Source organism: Labrus bergylta, chromosome 20, assembly GCF_963930695.1.
Source record: "Labrus bergylta chromosome 20, fLabBer1.1, whole genome shotgun sequence".
Classification (NCBI taxonomy): Eukaryota; Metazoa; Chordata; class Actinopteri; order Labriformes; family Labridae; genus Labrus; species Labrus bergylta.
In genome coordinates, this window is record NC_089214.1 from 9,780,923 (window position 1) to 9,804,502 (window position 23,580).

Here is a 23,580-nt window from a genome sequence, read left to right on the forward strand (position 1 = left end):
GGAAAGCAGAGCTTTGAGAGGGGCACTTCTGGCATTCGCCCAAGCCGGACTGAAACATGTGCTGTGAAAACCCACACATCGACTACATAGGTGTGTGGCACGGCTGGAACGTTGCACACATGAATCCTGGGAAAACCAATGGTAAGAATTACAACCTGAGCCAGTCATTGACAAAAAAAAAAAAAACATCCTTTAATGGACACACTTTGATCAAACCTGCAGGGATTATGATTACAGCTTGTTTCACTGCTGCTGGTTGAAGAAATCTTGTTGATCAAGTTCAAAACTTTTTCAAGTATTAGTCAAACCTCCAAATATGTAAAACTAGGACCAAAGTTTAGAAGTAAGAGAATACGCCTTTCACTTTTTCTACACAAATGTAGCGGTGAAGCGTCCAGCTCTCGGTTTTGGGATGTAGCAGGTGTTTGTACAGATGCTCACATTCAGCTGCTGGCTGTTTAGGAACCCTCGGCTCTGACAGTAAACACAGTCCATCTCCAATGCAGAGCTAAAGAACAACAGCCAGCGCGTCCAAACCCACAACATGGACTCAATTAAGAGTCTGCCAGTCGCTGTCATCTGAGATCTAACGTGGACGCCAAGTTTCAGAGCAGCTGACATCTGCCAGCAGAGCCATGCAGAGTGTTTATTTGGCTCTGTCCCCTCCAGCTAACGACAGAAACAAATGAGTACAGGAAGTAAATGAGCTCCAGACTGAAACATTAAGATCTGATAATGAACCCTGGCTCCGTCTGCCAAACTGCTGCATGATCATACAGAGAGAGAGAGAGAGAGAGAGAGAGAGAGAGAGAGAGCAAAGCTCCTGTGAGGAACGTTCAGTCCTGTGTGGACAAAGCAGTGCATCTCTTCTCTTTACTGATTGTGTCAGCAGCATGGGTTTTTTACATGTCATCCTTAAATACATCACTCATCAAGTTTAAATGTACAAAAAAAGGCTTTAAATATCACCTCTTGTGATTTTCAGCTGACTTTTCCTCTTCTTCTTCACTTCACCTCCATCTCTCTGCAGCTGGGATCAAAGTCATTTCTTATTATTGTTGGTATGGAGACTTTACAGTTAGCATGATAAAAGGTTGTTTTAAGATTTTCTTTCACTGTATTCCTTTTATCTAATCTATCTGTCTTTTCTCCTTTTCTCCTATCTTATTTCCCTTTATTCCTCTTTAACTTTTTATTAATTTGCTGTGTGACTGTTGATTTCTTTTTTCAACTTTCCCCCTGCTTTTGTTTTCCTCTTTCTATCTTTCAGCCTGTGTTTAGTTTCTGCTGTCATTCCTAACATCGCCCTTTTCGGTCTTGAACATTTTTTGGCTTTTTTTATTTTTCTGTTTCTTTCCACTTTCTTCTCTTCACTGCCTTCCTTCTTTTTTATTTTTCCTCTCCCTGTTTGTCTTTGTCCATGTACACATTTCTTCTGTATTCCCTAATTTTTTCTCTTTTAATCTCTTCTTCAAGTTTTTTTACCTTCCTTTAATTTCCCTAATTTCTGTCTTTCGTTCTTTATCCTCTCCTTTTTATCAGAAGCTGAAACAGGACAATCAGATACCTCAGTGTAAGTGTCATATACTTCTTTAACTTTGTTATATATGTTATACTCTTTCAGTAAGCAGCAGCAGAAAGCTGAGCCTTCAGTGCTCAGAGTTTCAGATGCTGTCCTTCGTAGTGAAAGGCTCTCTTTGTTGTTACATTCCATAATGGTAAAGCTCGAACACACGAGGAACATTAAAACGCCTTAATGACATTCCTGTGTGTATCGAGACCGGGATGTCCGGCTGAGCGAGCACCACAGCAGACGAGAGAGAGGGAGAGCGCCAGTGTAGAGACCCAGTCAGATATTTTGGTCTGAACTCACTGAGGTTACAGGAACCAGAAGACTGAAACCTTTTCCTGGAAACTATTAGAACATATTTTAGATTTTCTACAACTGATGCTACTTTTTTAATGAATTGGGAGCCTGCTGTTGATGCTTTTCTGAAACGTATAAAAACTACATTATGATTGTGAATGTGTTTTAGATAATCAGAGAAACTCCTCTTGGAGAGGACCAAACAGGATGCTGCAAAATGGTAAAACACGTCCGGGAGGCGTAGGAAAGTGCGGTTCCCCTGGTGCCTTCCTCAAACCACTCCTTACACTCTCCCACTCATTGTGGTGTCTTCTACATAGTGCCATCCTAAACTTCTAAGTGTTGAGTTGGAGGGGATTATTATAGCCTTAAAATGGAAAAATTCTGTTTACTGTCGAGGACACATTTTACTCACAGCTCGTGTGAGAAATGCAACCATAATTGAATACGTAATATTCTTGTTTTGTCTATACCCAAGGATGAAGGTTTCTTACAAATAGCTAAATATTAAAGGTACTCAGACTTGAAGTTTCCTTGACATTACTGTTGTGCGACGTGTTGAAATGTATGACAAAATGTATTTGATATTTGACTGCGTCTGTATCTGCAATCCTTATTTTGGCATGAAGGTTATTCTGTGAAGCATGTGTATATAAACCCAAGCATATTGTGATTACTTCGAGCTTTCCTTCAGACTCTATTGACACTCTGAAGCTTTGTTCCTTCTACTTGCAAGAAGAATTAAACTAAACAAAGACATTGATTGACTCATGATCCTTACTTTTGCATTGTTAACAGAAATTTCCAGCACACCCTCCAACAGCGAGTCTGCACCAATGAACAGGTGTAAGACTTTTCATTGTTCGCCATGGGAGACACTCCGTACATAAATGCTCTGTGTTATGCCCTGCACAAATGTAAAAGTAAGATGAAATAGTATCAAAAAGTTGACAGTGACACAGCCTACAGTCCTTACAGACTTTGTACATTAGCGTGTCTTTAAAACAGTTTTAATGAAATGTTTGATGCTTACAAAGGGGTTTCAGATCTGAGGCGTTGCCGAAGTATTTGTGCAACTTAGACACTGCAATTTTTGGTGATTAAAAACGAAAACGTTTCCAATATAAATATTGGATGCGTTGGATTTTTTTTTTTTCTGTGATATTGAAATCATTTGTTTTTTTGCTAGAATCATGTCTAATTTTAAAGTTCTTGTATCGTGACGACATATTCCAATTCCTCAATCTCTTTCTTGTATAAATAACAATAATTCTAAATAACCGTGCTGATGTATTTGACGAGACTTCAGGCTCCAATAGGAACGTTTCATTTGTGGATCAATAAAGAATCACAGAAAGACACAAGAGTCAGTGTCAGCGTTTAAACAGGCCACAGTGAGTGACTAATCACTGGCGACAGGACGTCAGAGGTCAGAGGTCGCTGCAGTAATGTTCAGTATCCCTCTGAGCCTGAAGAGTTCGCACACTTCTGATCTGATCCTGCTGCTGAGCACGCCAAGAGCTCCACGAACAATAGTGTGATTTTTTTAAAGCCTGTAGGAGGCAGGAGGTGTGGGCTGAATGCTCTGTATTCACCAGAGTTTATCTGTACACACACACACACACACACACACACACACACACACACACACACACACACACACACACACAGGGCGTGGGTGGACTGATTGAACTCAGGATCAGTTCACTGGAAGTGTAGGCTGATCTCACAGCTGCATGAGTCCACAGCCACAGGCCACAAAACATCTCTGATTCCCTGCTAATAAACACCTACTACACACAGAGGCGCACACATAAACAGGCCAAACTTTGCTCCGAGGGTTTTGGTGGTGTTTAGCCTCTTAAAGAGGCGGTGAACAGGTGCCTGTATCATTCATCCATTGACTTAATGAAGCAGTGAACACAGTGAGCCCTCAGTGGACGACCACACTCGTCTGTCAGCAGATAAACGTGTGCACACTTGCTCTGTTGGCTTGTGTTGCAACCAGTGTTAAGTCTTAATCGTTACAAAATACCAGTAATCCGTTGGAGTACTCAGATAATTTGTTTTGGTGTAACAAGTAAAGTTTGTTCTGCAGTTAAACAAATCAGTTATGTAGGAAAAATGACTTTTGTTTCTACAAAAAAATAGAATCCTGGCACAACAGTTTCTGTTTCTCTTCATCTTCTGAGCAGGAAGCTGCGTACCTGCAGAAGGTAGACCTACAGGTGGGTCAGTGTGCATGCAGCTAGCTATTTCAACTAGGGAGATGTCAGAGATTTCCCATTATATTCAATTTAGGAAAAACCCAAATCATGTCAAAATGTAAGTAAGAGCCTGTGTTATTCTATTTTCATTGAAATAGCTTCGAGTAAAACTGTACGCCTCTGCACAGTTTCCTGTCAGGTTTTAAAGCAAAAAAAAAAAGTCAGCACTAGCACAAAAAACAACTACGTCCAAGCCCCAGGCCCTCGTTAGTGTTTCCAAGCTTGTGAAACGCTAACAAGGGCCTGGGGCTGGGTACTTTATTGTGAGCGCTGATGTTTCTCCCTGTCAGCAACAACGGCACTTTGAGGAGTTTTTCATTTGAGCATGCAGTGCTTTGTTTGCACTGTTAGATTGTAAGCATATTAAAGAGCTGTAAATGTAATATCAGGTCTTTTCCTGTTTTTCGGCTGCAGAGTGACAAATCATGATCCGTTAACACAGCTATGCAATGAGGGTAGAATCTATACACTGAAAGGTAGACGTCTGGACAATAAAATCGACATGTGTAACGAGTTGCAAAAGGGTTTTAATTTTTGGCAACACAACTCAGAATGTCGGGGTTCTTTTTTAAAACCTGAAGGCACAGACTCACCCACCCGTCACACTGCCGGAGCATGCCTCTGTGCTGAAAACCATAAATAAATCAACTCGAACTGTCAGCTGCCAACAATCCTGTGAGTGAGCGACTCGCGCAGGGAACCACACTCATAAAATCAACAAAACACATCTCTTTCCTAAAGCACTTGCCATCTGTCCCTGCAGGCTTCACTGCAGATCTGAAGAGAAAAATACAAAATAACTGTTATTAAAGAAGCATGTCTTCAGGCCGTTACCATGGCAGTAAAATCTGTTATTAATTACAGCTAAAAAAAAACTACAGTATATTTATAGACACAGGTTGAGTGCATGCAGAATTACGAGTTCGGTAAAGGTGGCTTAAATACTTGAGATGCCTGACTCTAAAAAAAACAGTGATAAGACTGTGTTGTAATGGGAATAAGAACATTTTTGAGCATTTTTTTCACACCTGAAAAAGACCTCCTGTGCGCGATGATAAAGCTGCCTTTTTTAAGTAATATTTTGGGGTAATTTTGCCTTTACTGGATAAGACAGCTGAAAAGAGACAACAAAATGTTTGGACAGGAAATGTCCAATACGGGTTTCGAACCCATGGCTGCTGTGATGAGGACTATAGCATCTGTACATGGGGTGGGCAACATAACCGCTGGGCTATCCGTGCCGCTAAAGCTGCCATCTTTATATGATCCTTTTTAAATTGATCTAACACAAAAGAAAAACAGCGAAGAACGTAATTCCTCCTGCAGCTGAAAGCTAACACCATGTTCTAACAGCACACCAGCTTCAGATATCAGGTCGCATCAGGCAGCAACGGGCGCTCGCTGTCCTCACTGAATCTAATAAATACTGACTTCTCTGCTCTGTGGATTTAAATTTTCATTCGTACACCATCGTGTATAAAATATTTTATGAATAATCGTCTCATCAGCAAACATACAAGTTAACAATGTTACAATTCACTTAACAGATGCTTTTATCTAAAGCGACATACATCAGAGAGTAAGTACAACACTAATCCATTCATACATAACTACAGAGTATTTTTTTAAAGTAAAAACAAGTATGTGTGCACTGGTAGAATGATTTTCATGAGGTTCAATTGAGGTTATTTTGCATTTTTTCTCCCCATTAACTCAAAACTGCAGATGATTTAAATCTCAGATATTTTCCACATGTCCTCTTCCTCCAATCAAGTTTTCTTCCAGTCAGCAGTCAGGTTTCAGACCATTAACTTCCAAACATATTCACATGCAGGATTGCCTGCTGATTTCTGCTCAGTCTGTGTCATAATTATAATAATTCATTTGTAAAATAGCTGCAGGGAAAGAGGTTCAATCACTGGCTCTGTCTATGCAAATAATTTTCCATTTCTGGTTCTGTTTCCTTTCGTGAGTCCTTAAACTTGTCAAAACAGAGACTTATTTTTGTGCTTTTTGAAGTTTCACGTCACTGCTAGTTGTTATTTTAACCGTAATAAACTGGTCTAATGTGATATCATGAGAACTTTAACGATTTACAGTTTCATGGATCAGATAAATTAAAAATAAACATTGGATTAGTTCTGTGAAAACAAGCTGACACTTCATACAGCTGCTCATCAGCCTCATTCATACAGCTGCAGTTTGTATTTTTAGCGTCCTATGGCACAAGGGAACACTTGATGAGCTGTGAAACACTTTGACAACACAGAGATGTGATCAGAGAAAAGCTTGGTGCTTTGTGAGGAGTCTTCAAAACTTGTTTAAAGCTCACAGAGTGAGCCTCAAGAGAGCGTGATGAAGAGGCGGGAGGCATCCACACTCACACTCACACTCACAGACCACACACACTACAGTGTAAGTCCACACAAAAGGCTGTTCTGAGGAGAGAGCCGAAGAGCTGTCTGCCTGCTTTGTTGTTAACACATAGCTCTGTGTCATCTGATGGTGTCATGCAAACATTAAACCACAAACTGATTATGATCTGAGGATCATGCAAATACAAAAAAAACACACACACAAACAAAAACGCAACAGCTTCAAGTATTCTCGTACAGACCAGAAATAACTGTTTTGAAAACTGTGAAATAACATTTGGTAACCAATTACAGATTCTCCACAGAATTGACATATTCTTTTGTCTGATACTCCCTGATGTTTTTCACCACCATTAAACAGGTTTCTTATATATTTGAAACTTGGGCCCTGTTTCAACATGTCTCAACAATGACTAAGAAGTTGACATCGTTTAGGAAATGCTCCAGGTAATTTCTTCATCCTGACACTATGAAGCAGGCTGTAATGCTGCAACTGAAACCCCAGAGGCCTCTGTGAGTTGTTGATGAATCAGGCTCTGATTGTGTTTCTAAGTGACAACATTAGAGAAAGGATCCCCACATAGATAGACCTTTCTGTTCTAGAGGAAGATCGTTTTTATTAACCACAAACAGCTGTTACATCACTCTCCACAAACAAACCAGACTCCATTGATAAAAAACAGTTCAGACATAGGAGCTGTTTGTCTATGAAGTTTGTATTATTGACTGACTCTGACCTTATAAATGGCACAAATGTTTTTGTGACAAATGAACACTAACTAACTAACTGATTGAGGCAAAGAAACCGGACTCCATTGACAAAAACATAGATTTTACTGATGACGGAAGTTGGTCCGCCTCTAGAAGGTTTTTGTTTGTGTGAGCTCTTTTCAAAAGTTTCTTAAAACAGTCATATTTACTTCAACCATCCCATGAGTATAGTCAAAAAATCATTGATTGTTGGGCGCATATTTGAATGTATTTACTTTGCTTGATTATGTTTTAATTAATTTGATTCAGAATCTATTAGCAGAATCAGAGTTGATAAAATCTGGACAAAAAAAAACAGAGGGGTGCTGTTTTTACAAGATTACATTGTTCAGGTCGCACTGTCTCCAAATCTGATGTAGAAAAACGTGACGGTAGAATATTGCCTGACTGATCTGAATTTGATTTGAAGTTCAGAAGCAGAGCTGCAGATTGAACATGCAGCTCAAATTGGTGGTGTCACACTCTGACTTGGGGTCAGCGTTGGACTTCAGACAGAATTGCAGAGACACGTTGCTGTGTTGACGTTGCTCGGCTTTGTTGTGACCCTGCAGGCCTCCTCGTTGGTATGCAGCTCTCATCTCAAACGCTGCTGCTCGGCTTTTAAGTGTCTCTGTTCTTTCCTTATCTGTCCCCTCTCCTCGCTCTGTCCCTCCCTGACACTCTGCAACCCCGCCTCACTTTCTTCTTCTCTCCCTGCAGCAAACACGACTGAATCCTGATCAAAAAACATGGACGTTTTCTGTTGATAAGTTTGCTTTCATCTGCATGAAAACAGAGAAGGGAAAGTCTGATATTTATCTATGAGAAAATGTCAAAATTTAAAGTTAATTTCACCCAAGAGGTGAAACTTCTACTCCTTTATGTTAATCTTGCAGCTCAAGTTACAAATCATGGCTGCTCTCAACACAGAGAATCATCAATTCATCAATTAAATCAGATTCTACAACGCCTTTTCCTTCAATGCCAGATAATAGAGAGTAAAACCCATATATCCTTTAGTCTGTGATATGGGTGTTCCACAAGGCAGCATTCTTGGACCCTTACTTTTTCTTTTATACATCAATGATCTTCCTGAAGTGTGCAAATATTTAAAATGCTTACTGTATGCTGATGATACTGTTATTTTTCTCTCTGACTCAAATCCTAATGTCATAAATTCCAAATTATCGTCTGATCTTCAGTTCTTACATGATTGGTTGAAAAATAATCATTTGCCTATCAATGTAAAGAAAACTGAGTGTATGTACTTTCACTCCCCCAGAAAATTGATTACATTCAATGATCCCATCACCTTTGCAAGCCAAGATCTTCTCATCACAAAGACCTACAAATATCTTGGTGTGCTACTTGATTCACATCTTACATACCGTGAACACACCTCTAAACTAACTACTAAGCTGAGTCAGAAACTTTATGTGTATAAAAAAGATCAGACCATATCTGTCCTTCTCTGTTTCTGAAACGTACCTACATGCAATTGTGTTTTCATCAATTTCCTACTGTCTTCCAATCTGGTCACTTACCACTAAGGAGATTACTGAGCCAATAGCACGACTGTACTATCGAGCTCTTAAGATCCACAGTAACCTCCCAAAGTGGTCACACCATTGCTCTGCACTCACACGCTCCAACGCCTTGACATTCCAGAATTACATACACAGCCATGCTATTGCATACTATTTTCAGATTAAAAACAGCACTTCACCAACACTTGCTGCACTTCTACCGACACATAATATGACACAAGTGCGCCTCACTAGGTCAGTCTCACAGGCATTCATCCCAGTCCCTGCATACAAAAACAACTATGGTCGGAAGTCCTTCTTTTATGCATACACCAAAAATTTGGAATGACATTCCCCATCACATTAGAACTTCAACATCTACCCCATATTTCAAAAATACATACAAACGACACCTTCTCCACACTTACACCTGCACTCATTAATTGTTCATGTACTGTTCGCAGTATCTGTACTATTTGTTTCTATTTGTCTGTATTTGCCTAGCGTCAGGCCCGTTAAACTGTAACTTAATGTTACTTTTAAACTTTCCTGTATAATAAATGAAATGAAATGAAATATTGTCCTTTGTTTTTGGCCTCATTACTCCGAATTTACTTTTTTGAATGGAAGCACATTTGTCTGTGTTTGTCTGAAATCACAGACGTGCATCACTTTAAGTGACGTCCATCTGCTTTTTCAGCGCCCACAGAGGTTTTCCACAGATGGTGTGTTCCTCAGTCTCAGGCTAAATGATGGCTTGTCAAGATGAGTGACAGCCACCGGGGCAAGAACTCGATGTGAATGATCGCAGTAGGGATAAACACTTTCACTTTCCAAGTGTTGTTTAGGAGATTTTTTTGACCACCCTGTGTGCAAAAGCATTAGAGGCAAGAGAGCACTTTAACATTATTTTACTTTTCTCCTTTTTTCTCCCCAATGTGCTTCCATTCAGGGTTCAGAAAAGTGGTGTATAGTTGATGTCAAATAACTTTTCATGCTGCTGGAGATCATTTCAAGATAAATCAGAGCTGATTTTGTTTGGTATTCCTTCATCCAAAGGGCGGACCTCCGGTGGGGAAAAAAGACGCCAACATGGAAGTGCTCTGAACTACAGTTCTCCTAGGGTCCACCAGAGGCTGTCTCAAAAATGGAGTCCACCCACAGGGCTTAGCTTCTGTCTGATAAATAAATAGGGGGGATGATGGTATTGTTGACATGAAAACACAGTGCTGTTCTTGTTTAATGTGTTTCTGTTTGTGAACAAGAATTTCAGGTGTCTCTGTTTCATTGAGGTCACTTTAAAAATCACAGGACGTCTGTTACAGGTTGGGGTTTTTTTTCTGACACAACAGATTGTATTCCTCTACTTGTGTTAACTGAAGGTTAAAAACAGTCATTTTCTGCTCTGCTCTGTACTCACACAGCTGCTGCCTGAACTGAGAGTCTTAACATCAGCTGCTACTTTAATTATTACACGTCATGTAAGACGGATGGAGCTGCAGGAACACAGACTGAAGTGCAGATATTACGCAGCAGGACAGTGATATATGCGGCTCTAATCTAAAATATGAAATATAGCTGTGATAAATGTGTCAGGAAGTGATGTAAATCAGTGTGGGTGTAAGTGTCTGTTTCTTCTTTCTTCCTGTGTGTGTCTGATTAACCACTGAGGCTTCTGTGTCTGCGACAAATCAACTTGCATCCACATGGACTCTGGAGAGGAGGAGACAGCTTTCTTCAATGTTTTGACTTTGGACTGCAGTACCCATTTTAAATGCTACTTGTCAGAGTTACATACTAGTCATTTCAAGCACAATTTAACACATGTTTTCATGTGCCCTCGATGGTCTATTTAAAGTTACTCAGGTTAAAATTCCACGTATGGTGGTTTTAAGATTGTATTTATGAACTTTTTAAGGAATCCCTAGCTTTCAATTTAGTGTCAGGTACCTCTTAGTGTCTCTTTTAAAGTAACATCAAGCATGTATTAGAAGAACCTGACTTTTCAAACACAATATTTATTAATGTCGTAAGGTAGCATTTAGCTTAATGCTTCAGGTGTTAAAAGCACCTTAAGCATGGCTTTATTGTGACCTAAATACTCCTCTGGATTCCATTTAAGGTGGAACTGTTAATGCATGTTTTAAGGTATCTTTTAGTGTCAGTTTTAAAGAACACTTTAGCATTTGTTTTTAGGTACCCTTAAGCATTTTTGTTAAGATTTATTTTTTAATAAATAGGCAAGCTTTAGCATGTTTTTTAAAGTGCCTTTAAGGCTAGGTTTATGGTACCCTTTAGCTCTTGTTTTAAGTTATTTTAAGTCCATATAGAGTTAATTTTGGTGTCCTTTTCTGATATTCTTGTAAAATATTTATGTACATATTTAAGTATCCTTTAGTTTCTATTTTAAGTACATATCTCCTTCTCTTTTAAGATACCCTACATTTTAAGGTAACCTTTAAGGATCTGTTTTTAAGTTACCTTTTGTTTGACAGGTAGGCCTACTGATGAGCAGTTTGGCACTTTGCATTGGATTCAATGTAATCAGAAGAATATGTGTGTGCAAGGGTAAATGTAACTTCTAGAGTGAAAGTGTTAGATTACCTGTTTTAAGGAACCCTCTATGTATGATTTAACTTAAAATCTAACTCTGATGCGACATGATGAAATATTGCATTGATTCAGACTGGAAGCATGCTAAGAATGTGAGGCGAGCAGAAGTCCTAAAGTTGTTCTAAATGAAAGTAGACTTAGAAAGAAGTGCTGTTAAATTCAGTATTTCAGTGTGGGTATCCAGCAGCGATGGTTGATGGATGGAGTGAGTCTTATCCAGACAGATTTATCGCGGTGGTTCCCTAAAGTTGAGGCTGTGCAGATGTTAAAGTCAGCAGCAGCTGGTAAATCAAGCAGGACTGTGAGATAACATACAGAGACGACGGGAGGATGGATGTCTTGGTGTTCCGCATTCAGGTGATTTAGAGCTGCAGGTCACAGCTTTGATATTTGTACTTGTTGTAGGCTGAAGCATTATAAAAAAAAGGTTGTTCCTGTCCTCTGGCTGGAGGCAGGACTCCCCACAGACCACTGAGACAATAAAAGCCTCTCTACAGAAAGGCACTAATGTTGTGTTTGATAAATGAGTCCAACAGATGTGCAGAATCATTCTGGAGCGGATTGAGAAGTAATTATGTCCATGTTTAATTGAATTTACTGTGATTTCTTTTTCAGCCACACAAGAGGCTAATTTTACCAAAGCAACTTTATGAGTTCATAACTTTTACAGTGGAAAAGAAAGTGTGGAGGCAGGTTTACAGCAGCTCTAGAGACACTGAAGTTAATGTAACGTGTAAACTGTGCAAACTATGACTTCTTATCCAAAACTATCATCAGAGAGTTGTAGTTTCAGCCATCGCCGGTGTTATGCCCCATCACCTCAGGCATCTAAACGTCTTCTTTGTGTGATTTTTAAAGACAGGGTAAAGTCTTCCTGCCAGAGGGGACACACAGATGAACCCAGTGACGGGCCTCTTTGGGTCAAAACGCCTCACAGTCATCACATTAACATGTCAGCGTGTTTGTTTTAAGTGTCATGACCTCCACAAACCTCCAACCTGTGTTACAAAGTTAATGAGGTGTCTGTGGAGGTTCTTCTTTTACTGATCTTTTTGTTTAAAGGAGAAATGCATACATATACAAAGTAAACCAACAGATCCTGTGTTCTGTGAGGTAAAAGTTTTATCATTGTAGTCTGGTGTGTTGTAAAGAGTGATGTTACTGTTTGTGTTTAAAAATGTATCTTCCATTTGAACGAGAAGGTCTACCTCTGCAGGGATCCGTTCTGTAATGTTGTCAGACACTTAGAATAACAATCTCAGTCTGTCAAGGACAAAAACAACAGCTTTTAGTGGACATGTTGCAGAAATTAAAGCCTGTTTCACTGCTGCGGGCTGAAGAAATCAACCCTGCAGGTTATTGCTCAGGTTGTTTTCAGGTAAAAAATGTTCTGATATTTTCAGATTCCATGTTAAGTCAAAACGTCACTACTGAAACTTTGCCCATTTTAAGTATGGACATCCAGCTTTGTAAATATATGTGAGTTTAAAAATGGGGATCAGCAGAATAGGTCAACTTGAACATATCTACAATGCAACATGTCACAGAAGTACAAAGTTAGACTCCTGTCAAAGAGATGAAGGAGATGCAGAGTGTAGATAACCCTCTCTTATGCAAAGAGCCAACCAGGCAGCATTGAAAATCGGAGGTAGGTCATAAAAAATGAAGCGTCAGGCCATAAATAGGCAGAGGAATGCCAGAGACATGCAGGGACAGGGTCAGACCACGCAACAGATCAGACTGTACACCATAAATAGTCAGAGGATCTCTAGAAACATGCAGATTTCTGCTGCAACTTAAACTATACGTGTGTGGAGCTGACGCAGAGTCTGTGTCTCCAGGGCAGAAAAAAACAGTTCCTTTAATGTCCACTAGAGGGTGTCTCCTGCGGTTAGTCACTCCCCATAGAGCCCAATGTTAAAATTTCCAACTTTACAGCTGCAATAAACATGTTTACAGCCTGAATGGAAAACAATTAAGGTCTCCATAGATCATTTCCCTCTTCATGACAACTGTAGGGGCGGAATTTTGGGACAACCTACCTGTTTACATATAAAGTGATGCAGAATTAGGGGCGTGGCCTCTTTCAGTGACAGGTGGGAGCTGTCTGCTAGGTGTCACCTCAGCTAATTCAGTCACTGAACTTCACCTCTGGGAAGATTTTGTGCAGCTGCTGCCTTTTGGAGTGTTTGGATTATTTTTATCTCCTACATCATCACAGTCCTACACACACACACACATGCATGCACACACACACACACACACACACACACACACACACACACACACACACTGTCTGATATGTTGGCTACCATCATCACCAGGTTGTTCTTTCTTATATTTAAATCAACAAATTACATATAAGCCAGCCTTGAAAACAAACTAAATACTTGTGGATATACATTTCTTCTCATCAGTATTTCTCTCTCTGAAGCCTGACATGCAGGAACAGAAAGACATGACAGAGAATTTCACATGATAACTCTGTTAGATGTTGGAATATTTACACGAGAGCACAGAGAAGGAGAATCAGAGAGGATGCTGCTCGCACTTTGATCTATGTTTCCTAATAAAGTGTTTTCTTTATCCACAGCGGCAGATACGAGAGGGAAGAGGAAAGAGAAGTGTTTGTCATAAAACTTCTTGTTTCTCAGCTTTTAAAAGCCAAATTCTCCATTGGATCACATGATAAAAAACACAATGCAGAGGAAAGATACAGAAAAGTCCTTGTCAGACAGACCTTTCCATCCATTTTCAGATTGTGTTCCAGATGTTGATTCAGGTAATAAAATAAATCTACTACTTTTCAAATACTTGGAGGAGATGATTTTCTCTGCTAGAGCTATAATAAGATTTGTTTTTACTGAGATGATCTGACGAGGAGCGTACAGACCAGATTTATGGTTTCTAAGATGAATGAGCAACATCCAGAATTTCCCAAGCGTGTATTTTTATCTCCTACATCATCACAGTCCTACACACACACACACACACACACACACACACACACACACACACACACACACACACAGACACACACACACACACACACACACACACACACACACCACTTTCTCATGTTTGTTTGATTGAAGTGTATTTTTCAGCGTACATCTTTTATCACAAAGATTAAAAGAACAAAACTTGGGAACATTAACATATTGCTCCTCAGCTGTTACTCCATGGTACAGAAATGATCATCTGCAGGATTTGTGAGATATTTCTGAGACATTCCGTCAGCTATCTAAACACATGCATGTAGTAGAAAACGGCTTGTGAGTAGCTGTCCACTGTGCATGAAAGGGTTAAATGAGCCATTATGCATTCAGCAAACAATTACCGCATTTTTATGCTGACTTGCCTCATTGCAAACAATTCAAAAAGCAGCAGTGCCAACAGCCACGCATAGTTAGAAAGAAATCCTTTCCATCTGCAGAGAGCGGTGGCAACAGATGCACATGGTAATATTAGCAGCTGCAATCCATGAGTGAACTTGTCCCTGAGTGCATTTCCACCATAGGAACTAAAGCCCAAATGCACACATGATATCATATATATTAGATTCTGTAAATGGGAAATAGATTGAAAAGTGTTGACATTAAAACCCTTCAGATGATAATTAGCTTTAGTAGGAAAAAGTCCTGAGAGGTGTCGTTTCAATCAGGGGTGGATAATGTACAAATATACTGTAGGTCCAAATGGAGCAAATTATCTTAAATTCTCTTAAAATCTGAAGTGTAACTGGCTCCCATCTCCTTTGTACAATCTTCTTTTTGTCTTTTCTTTTTTACTTCACTTCATTGTTATTTCCTCATAACATTGAGGAAGTTTGAACTAGCCTTCTGCAGTTTGTTTGCCTCTCCTCAAATGTTTCATCTGATTTATTACTTGCATGTCAACACAAACTCAGAGCTAAATCTCTAGCTCATTACGTCCCAAAGAGCCTAAAGGACTGAGCTGATACAGAGTGTCAATACACTGACGGTTTAATCTGCTGTTTCAAAAGGCCGCTTCAACGTTTTGAAAAGGAGGGATGATCCCAGAGGAAGGAGGGAAAGCAGCGGAGGATTGACGGGCTTTTGTTCAGGTCACTACAACACCTGAAGCGGTTACAACAAGCCTGGACCATGTGTTCAGTGATCCGCTAAGTCAGAGCAAGACAGCAGGATTACCTGTCAATCAGCGAACACAACAGGAGGTTTCATTTGTAGAGATCAACATTATTCAAACAAAAAGCACTGATTTTGCTTCTTATCCAGCAGGACCACATCTGTCCTGAATTACTACCATCCAAAAAGCCAAATTAGTCTCTGTACCTCCAAGAGCAAAAACATGGAGAACGTTTCCAACAGTGTGATGGATGAAGCAAAAGTACTCGGTTAGTTCAGCGCACATGCCCTGTTTGTTGACTTTGGATCTAGTTTGTTTGGGATTTCATTAGTTTCCACATGGATGTTGATGAGGTTTTAACATCAGGAGGGGCGGTGACATCACTGCCTTCGTGATGGAAATTGTGAGCATTTGACAAAGTGCTTTTTCTAAAAACAAAAACAGTGTTTGGATGTCCCATCAGTTCATCTCAGAGGCACAGAAAAAAAGAGTTTAAGTAAGTCTCAGAGCTCCCCAAAACATGTCTGTGATGATCCTGTATTTTATCATGCTTATCAACCTCTCTACTTCAGCCCTGCTCAGAGCAAGCTGTTTCTGTGTCTGTAGCTTTAAATGCAAATGAGTTGTATCTGTCCACGCCCCTCTAAAAGGGCTTTGGTGTTAGGGCTTTCTTGCACCATGCAATGTTTATGGTGTAAGAAAACACAAAAAACTTAACGGGTGAATCCAAAGAGGGAGCTTTTGTTAAAGTGAAGAGAGCGACTGGGTGAAGGCACAGACACAAGAGCATCTTCTTATCAGGTTTTTTACCCACAGTGCACTAGTAGATGCTGCAGAGGATAAGACAGAAGGCCATTAAGAGCCGTTGACCTCTGTCCTTTTATCGCCACCCGCCTGTCTGTTAACTGTACGAGTCTGACTGATGATCAGCGGCGACATTTAGAACCATTTAACGAGAGTTTTTCCTCCTGACTATAAATATCTTGCAGAACACCTTTAATGCTGAGTGGCAACAGAAGAGGACAAAAAAAAAAAACTACATGTGTCGTAGCAGCAGGGTGCGGAGGCTGACAGGAAACTGAATCTCACATTCCTGCTGACAATTTTCAGATCCTCATCATTTTCTAAATTGATTTAATTCCCTCCAGGCATCCACTGCTGGTATTGAATGTCTGAAGTCAGCGTGCAGAGACTTGAAACTTTCCAGGGAAAGTCCTTATTTTGTGAAATGCATTCATGATCTCATATAATAACTTTGAAAAGGGAGAATGGTGTCTCTCTCATGTCCACAGAGTGCCCTGGTAACCTGTTTTCAGCACTATGTAGCTTTGGCAGCGGGCCGAGGTCATCTCAAGAGAAGTTGGTACGGCTTCACAGCACTAGTTCACACAGCAGCCTTCAGCTACAAAGTAACCAGATACAAAGCAGCCAGTTAGCACGTGCCTCTGATGGTGAGAAAATGAATCAGCGCGGCTGCTTAAACAAACCCAGGGGTATATGTAGAGGGGTATATACCACACCTGGTCCCAAACAGAGTCAATCACACACACACAAACACACACACACCTGCCTCTGCACTGAGATGACTGCCTCACCATACTCAAGGAGTGGACAGAGTGAGTGCCCCTTCTAAGAAGTAATGCAGTCTGCTCCTTCAAAAAGAAACTGTGAACAGTGCAACTCTTCATTTATCTGTATCACTGTTACAGTAAAATCACCACGGTCTCCACTGTCCAAAGAATCACACTTATAAGCATACTTTCCCTGAAATGTAAAAGACTATCATTGAAATTTGTGACTCACCAGTCTCTGCAGGATCCTCTTGCTCTTATCATCGGTGCAGTAGTCGGATAAGATGCTCCTGTGCACAAGAACCAAGCCGTTCAGGAACAACCAGGAGCCGAACCAGAGCAGAGCAAACACCAGGGTCCCCCGACGTGACCACAGCCTGACTCCCAGCCACCTGAGCAGGCAAAGACCGCCGCCACGGCCCCCTCCACCGGAAAGCAGTCCTCCAGGGAGCATGGTGGTGGCACAAACTCCTCCTGTGCTCCTCTGAATATTTGCTTTAAAAATTGTCAGACTAAAGTTTCAGAGACACCAATATTCAGTTTGGTGTACCAATACGATTTTGCACGGACAAAACTGAAAATATAGTCCCAAGAAAACGTCTTACTTGTCTTCAGAAAAGGATAGAGAGAATAAATATAGACTCTTATTCTGATAGTTCATGATTTATTGTTCTCATTTTCCTAGTATGATGTTTTTCTTTGAATTCTCATGTTTACTGAAGTAACTGTGTTAAAAATATAAAGAACCATATCATCAGCGTATCGAGTGATGCCCATTAGAAACCAGGTTTTCTTTCCTTCATTTCTGCCATGTTGTTAAGGTGAAAATCAGGACTCAAAGGTGGAATAAAAGAAACATCAACGTGTCAACGTGGCCGGTTTCTGTGTTTCTCCTGGACGTGACTGGTCCTTATAAAAGCTCTGTCGTGTCCCCAAAAAGCAGCAAAACCTAAATATTTCTGGATTAAATCAGTGCTGAAAAACAAAACCAGGAGAAGAGAGGCCCGTAATCATTCAATCAATGCAACATGTTCCAGACCGAGCCGACTCCTCCCATCTCCAGTTTGGCTCAGCAGCATCTCCACCAGATATATTTGGAGATGTCGTTCGTTCATGGTGAGTTTTTGTCTTTTCATATCCGCCTGGTTGATTTATTTTCCTCTCAGCGATTCAACAAATGTTGAGCAACAGGAAATAACCCAGAAGCAGCCGAGTGTCTGTTGCACTGAGGGATGTGGGAGTCTGGGCCCGTATGCAGAGCAGTGTGGCATCTGGACACGCATACACAGATATCTGAGAATGTTTCCAGCTTCTGATACAGCCACACACTTTCTCATGCACACACGCTTTTACTTGCACACACACTTGCAGCAGACTCCACTGCCCTGGGATTTGTCCTCACGTCACCTCCTCGTGGTGTCTGAAGTTCTCGTGGCTGTCAACCTCAGATGAAAATGTCCCAGAAAGTCATTCAGAAGAAACTTCCAAAAGTTCCCACAACAGAAAGTCTTCATGTCTGAAAAAGAAAGACGGAAACAGTTAAAAGTAAAATTCAGAAAGAGAGATGTTTTTCTTCATGTCCGTTCATGAGCTCCTTAACTGAACAACGCACACAGAGGCTGACATAGCTCCATCCAACAGTTAGTTTAGAACTGAAGAAGCCTTTCAGAGGAGAGGTGAAATGTCTTCTATCAAGTCCAGTTGCCTTTGGATCAAGCTTTGAATTTACCATGAAACTTCTTAAAGCTCTTAAAGTCCTGATTACCTAACATCATGGGAGTTGCTCGTCTACTGCTGCCTCCAACAGGTGTCACGTTAACATATGTTTAAAAAGAAATAATAGGCTGACTCTTAACTAACCTTTCAAAGCACAGAAGTCACAAAAAAAGTCAGCAAATGTATTGATCAGGGCAGTGAGTAGACTAACAACTCCTGTGTTTTGTAAGGTAAAAATACTAATTAATCAATGAAGTCTGGTGTCGCTGGTCTGCGAAACTGTCCCGCCTCCTGAGTTACAGTAGCTAACTAATTTGAAAAAAGAAAGAAAGTGGAATGAGGTAAATTCCACTTTCCTGGCCATACATTGTGTTACAGAGCTTCAAAGCATGTGTTTTTGGGCAGCATGATTCCTTTCTGTCAAAGAAAGTAGCACTGATTCCAGTTTGTGTTATTTTTACTTTAGAGTTCTGAATTACTTTGTTCAGATTCAACACAAAATGTGTCAACATAAAATGACACAAAAAGCATACAGATTGAGGCAGAGGTAGACCATCAATTCCTGTATTCTTTAAGGTGGTTCAAGGATCAGATTAGGATCCCACTGGTCGCCTCTCTTTGGAGGTTTTCCAGGCCAAGCCAAACTGGGAGAAGACCTCGGGTAGACCCAGCATTCACTGGAGGGATTATATAACCCATTTGGCCTGGGAATGCCTTTAGAATCCCACAGGAGGAGCTGGAAAATGTTGCTGGGGAGAGGGAAGTCTGGGCTAACTTAATTTGCCTGCTGCCATCGCAACCTTGGATAAGTGGAAGAAATTAGTATTGTTGCAGCAATTACTAGCCAGTTTTGCTGAGGCAGGCTGAAGCAATCTTCTTGTGCAGTTCCAATTTTTTTGTATTCTTTAAAGTCATTTAGACCCCAAATTATGTAAAAGTGAGGTCCAACTTTAAAACTACAGAACTGTCTCTCTAGATGATGTTAAAATGTGGATTTATTTCCTGCATACATTTGTGAATCTGTGATATCTGATCATGTCTGACAGTTCTCTCTTTGACTGACTCTCTGCAGTAAGACTTTGATTTTGTAGAGTGCTAAAGGCAACCAAAGTAAGAAAAGTTCGGTTTCCCAAAGTTCACGCAGGGTTCAGGAGAGGAGAGCCGCCCTGAAAGCTGTCTGATTTCTCCTCTGATGTTCGTGTTGGAAAAGTTAATTATCTCCTCCGTCTGCAGGGTCAGTAAGAGCTTTGAAAAGATTGCCAGTCAGTTTTATCAGTTTTAAATGTCTAAAGAATGAATTGATTCATACCCATTCATTTTGTCCTGCAGCTTAAATATTTGACGTGCAATTATTTAACTCTCTTAACAGTTTCCTGATGTGGTTGTGGCTCCTCTCACTGAAGCATCCGAACCATGAACTGAGAGAAAAACTAAACTTCTGCGCAGGAAAACATAAAGAGGGCTAGCAGAGGACAGCAATCGTCTGTCGTCCCAAGAGAGATCCACACGGCTCATTCTAACTCTTCAGAATCTCCTAAAGAAAGAAAAGCAGGAGAACATCCGTCACCGCCTGCTTCTTAGCATTCACAGTTTGTTTCTTGTTGACGGGAGTGTGTGTGGCGGAGAGGCCGAGGCTGCTGCAGCTGTTCCTGTGCTGATCCCCGGGAGAGAAGCCCAAATATCAGCTTCTATTTATATGATGGCAGACGTTTGATTCATGGAGAATGTGTATAGTGCAGTTTGAATACGTAATGCTGTACTTAAGCTATCTATATTTATTTTTCTGGATTCTTTATACTTAACAAATATATCTACTTTCTGTCTGCATTTGCAAACCAGAGTATTGACTCCAGCTTTAAGGCATTTTAGGAGAATAATAATTGAGCACATTTGTGTGTGTCGGTGTGTTAAGTGTGAATTTATCTTTGATAAAGATTCGACTAAGCAAACCAAAACATAAGCAAAAGTCCAAATAATATTTCAGCTGCCAATAAATCTTAACTCTCACATTAGTCGTGTTCTCTAGACTTGTCTGGATCCGAGTGAAATCAGGCAGAAGCTTCAGTCGGTCGCTCACATGCAACAGGTGCAAAAACCCCAAAACAAACCACAAACAGCCTGCAACAGATGTCCTGCTGCTGAGGTAACCACCGAGCACACTCTTTCACTCACTGAGTCTTTAATGTGAAGCCGCTCTCTGCAGCAGGAGCCACATTCTGCAGCTACTCCTTCAGTGGCATGCTTTGCTTCTGTTTTTTTTTGCAAATTTACTGCAGATAGTTGAAGTCTTTGAGCTGCAGCAGCGGCAGTTTGAGCCGTTGTGAGTCTCTGGAGAGAAAAGAGAGGCAGAGGGAGTCTGTGAGCGAACGTTAACTCCTTGCTGTGATGGACAAACGTTCAGCAGACACACAGAACATGGAGAGAGCAAAATGCAAATACTGTACTAAGAATTAAATCAAAAGTCACCTTCAGCTAGGTCAGTGGTTTGTTGAAGTCACTGATGCAACAACAAATACTTACACTCCAACTCTTCAAATCTAGCTCAAAAAGAGGCAAGGTTTTACAATTTAATGTGAAAATTTAAGTACAATTAAAAACATATTTAGCACCTCTATTATCTTGTAGGTCTTCAATAGTGTGATTACACTCTCAGAGTTCTTGTTTTGTGCCTAAGGCATCAATAAATGCAAAAAGATCCCAAAAGAACAAAAGCTCTTTCTCACCATTTGACAAAATTCAGGCTGGAGAGTCGATCCAATGTGTCCTTTAGTTCCTATAAAATCCAGTTTTCTGGATGGAACTGAAGATCCTAACAGATTAAAATTAGAGAGTAGGCTAATTCATTCTCCAGAGATGATTCACAGGTTGTTTAGCAGGCGTCCCTCTTTGTAAAGGATCAGTGATAAAACATCCTGTACGTCCTTTAACTGTTGGATTTTATTTGAAGACGTGATGGTTACAAGAGTCCTGGTCATCATCAAAATTCAGAATGACTTCTCTGACAAGGTCCTGCATGTTAGGTGATGAACTAATCCTCCAAACCAGGATTAACACAGACTTTGAGCTTGAAAGAATCTTATTTAATAGACTGTTTGAAAAGCTGTCAGTGACTTCATTTCACTTCCTCTTTTATTTGAGGTTTTATCATTTCACAGTCTGTAATCCTTTGTGTCCTTAAGTGGTCGAAAATGTCCTCTGAAAGCTTTTTCTTTTCCTTCAGGTGATGATTAAAGGGTGTCAAAGCATCAGCGCAGTCAAACTATCTCTATCAAAACAAATAAGAAAATCTTGACTTTAGAGATCAGACGCTCAAGAAACAGGATAAACTCTGCTTCAAACTAAATATGTCAAAAGCTTGTTGGGAAGTTTTTCCTTAAGATCCGTGATGATCCAAATAAAGGAAACATTTAAAGCTGGTCCCGTGGTTTTCTAAAGTGATGCAGAGTTTGTACTCCCAAACAGCTGCTGAAATCATTCAAAGGATTGTTGGTAGTTAGTCTGCAAAGTTCAAATGATTAATTCTTCTCTTCTTGCAATCTTTTGCAGATGTGTGGATTGTTTTGTTGTTTCCTAAATCAGGAAGGTCAGACTCTGAACTCTTTAAATCTTAAATAAACAGAATCTTTCCTCTCTGCTTTGATCAGAAACTCAGAGCAGTGTTGCTGGCGGCTGGAGCAGCAGGTACAGGTCCATAAAGATGCTCCTGGAGATAAACTGTGCGACATTTCCTGCAGGAGAGATGAGCCTCCTGTCAGAGCTGAGGAGGAGCGAGAGCCTCCTCTAAACCCGGAGTCTGTACTGTCAGGCTGCCCCAGCGGCTCCTGCAGAGGTCGGCTGTTTCTGCGGATCTGGTTTCTCCTCACACTGCTGCTGCTGCTGCCTCGCTCTCTCCCCATCTGACGCACACACGCTGAAGCAGAGTGTGTGTGTGTGTGTGTGTGTGTGTGTGTGTGTGTGTGTGTGTGTCTCAGGGAGAGTGTGTGTCGCGCTCAGGCTTGTTAGTTCAGCCCCTTTCCTCTTCCTTCCTCCCTTCCCCTTCAGTCTGCTACACTCCTGGATCTTTCCTTTCCCTATCCTTTCCCTGAGTGTGTGTGTGTGTGTATGTGTGTGTGTGTGTGTGTGTGTGTGTGTGTGTGTGTGTGTGAGAGAGTGTGTGTGTGTGAGAGTGTGTGTGTGTGAGAGTGTGTGTGTGTGAGAGTGTGTGTGTGTGTGAGAGTGTGTGTGTGTTTGTGAGTGTGTGTGTCTTAAGGGAGAGAACAGAGGCGGCTCCTTTGGCGTCCCTCCTCTCAGAGACTCCCCCTCTCTTCCCTCTCCTTACCCCTCTCCTATATTTACAATTTACATGCTACTGTACCTCTCTCTCTCTCCTCCCATTACTTTCCCCCCCCTCCCACTCTTTACCTCGTTACCACGGCAGCAAATCTCTGCTATGGTTCAGTCCCCACATGCAGCTTCACAGGACCTCGCCAAATTAAAAGCTCTCCCCTCATTCATCTTACTTTTCTTTTATTCTTTCTTTTCTTGCCTGGTTCCTCTCTCTCCCCCGCATTCCCCATCCACCCCACTCCCCTCACCCTCTCCCCTCACTCCTGTGCCATATACGGCGTGGCCTCCAATAAAAACAGCTCAGGGCCCAGGGCTTGTTGATAATTGCCCGATTTGTAAAAATGCCAATAACGTTCTGCAAACACAAAAAGAGCAGCGAGTGCTCAGAGAGGAGTCTTGTTTTCCAAGAGTGGAAAATGTTTGTAGCTTTATATGCACTGTGTTTGTGTGTGTGTGTGT

The 23,580-nt window shown here is 40.9% G+C and overlaps 1 protein-coding gene across 2 annotated transcripts in view; it reads right to left on the minus strand.

Annotated features, from left to right (window-relative positions):
* dipk1c (divergent protein kinase domain 1C) overlaps positions 1-23,002 on the minus strand; it is a 37,310-nt gene extending 14,308 nt beyond the window's left edge. The window contains exons 1-3 of one of the 2 annotated variants that reach the window (XM_020644850.3): positions 21,519-23,002; positions 20,968-21,123; positions 17,312-18,595 (exon numbers count right to left, since the gene is read on the minus strand). In XM_020644850.3, coding sequence (XP_020500506.1) covers positions 17,312-17,533 — 222 coding nt within the window. In that variant the 5' untranslated portion in view covers positions 17,534-18,595; positions 20,968-21,123; positions 21,519-23,002. The remainder of the gene's footprint in view (positions 1-17,311; positions 18,596-20,967; positions 21,124-21,518) is intronic. The other variant, XM_020644857.3, reaches the window with a different exon arrangement.
* Positions 23,003-23,580: the final 578 nt, after the last annotated feature.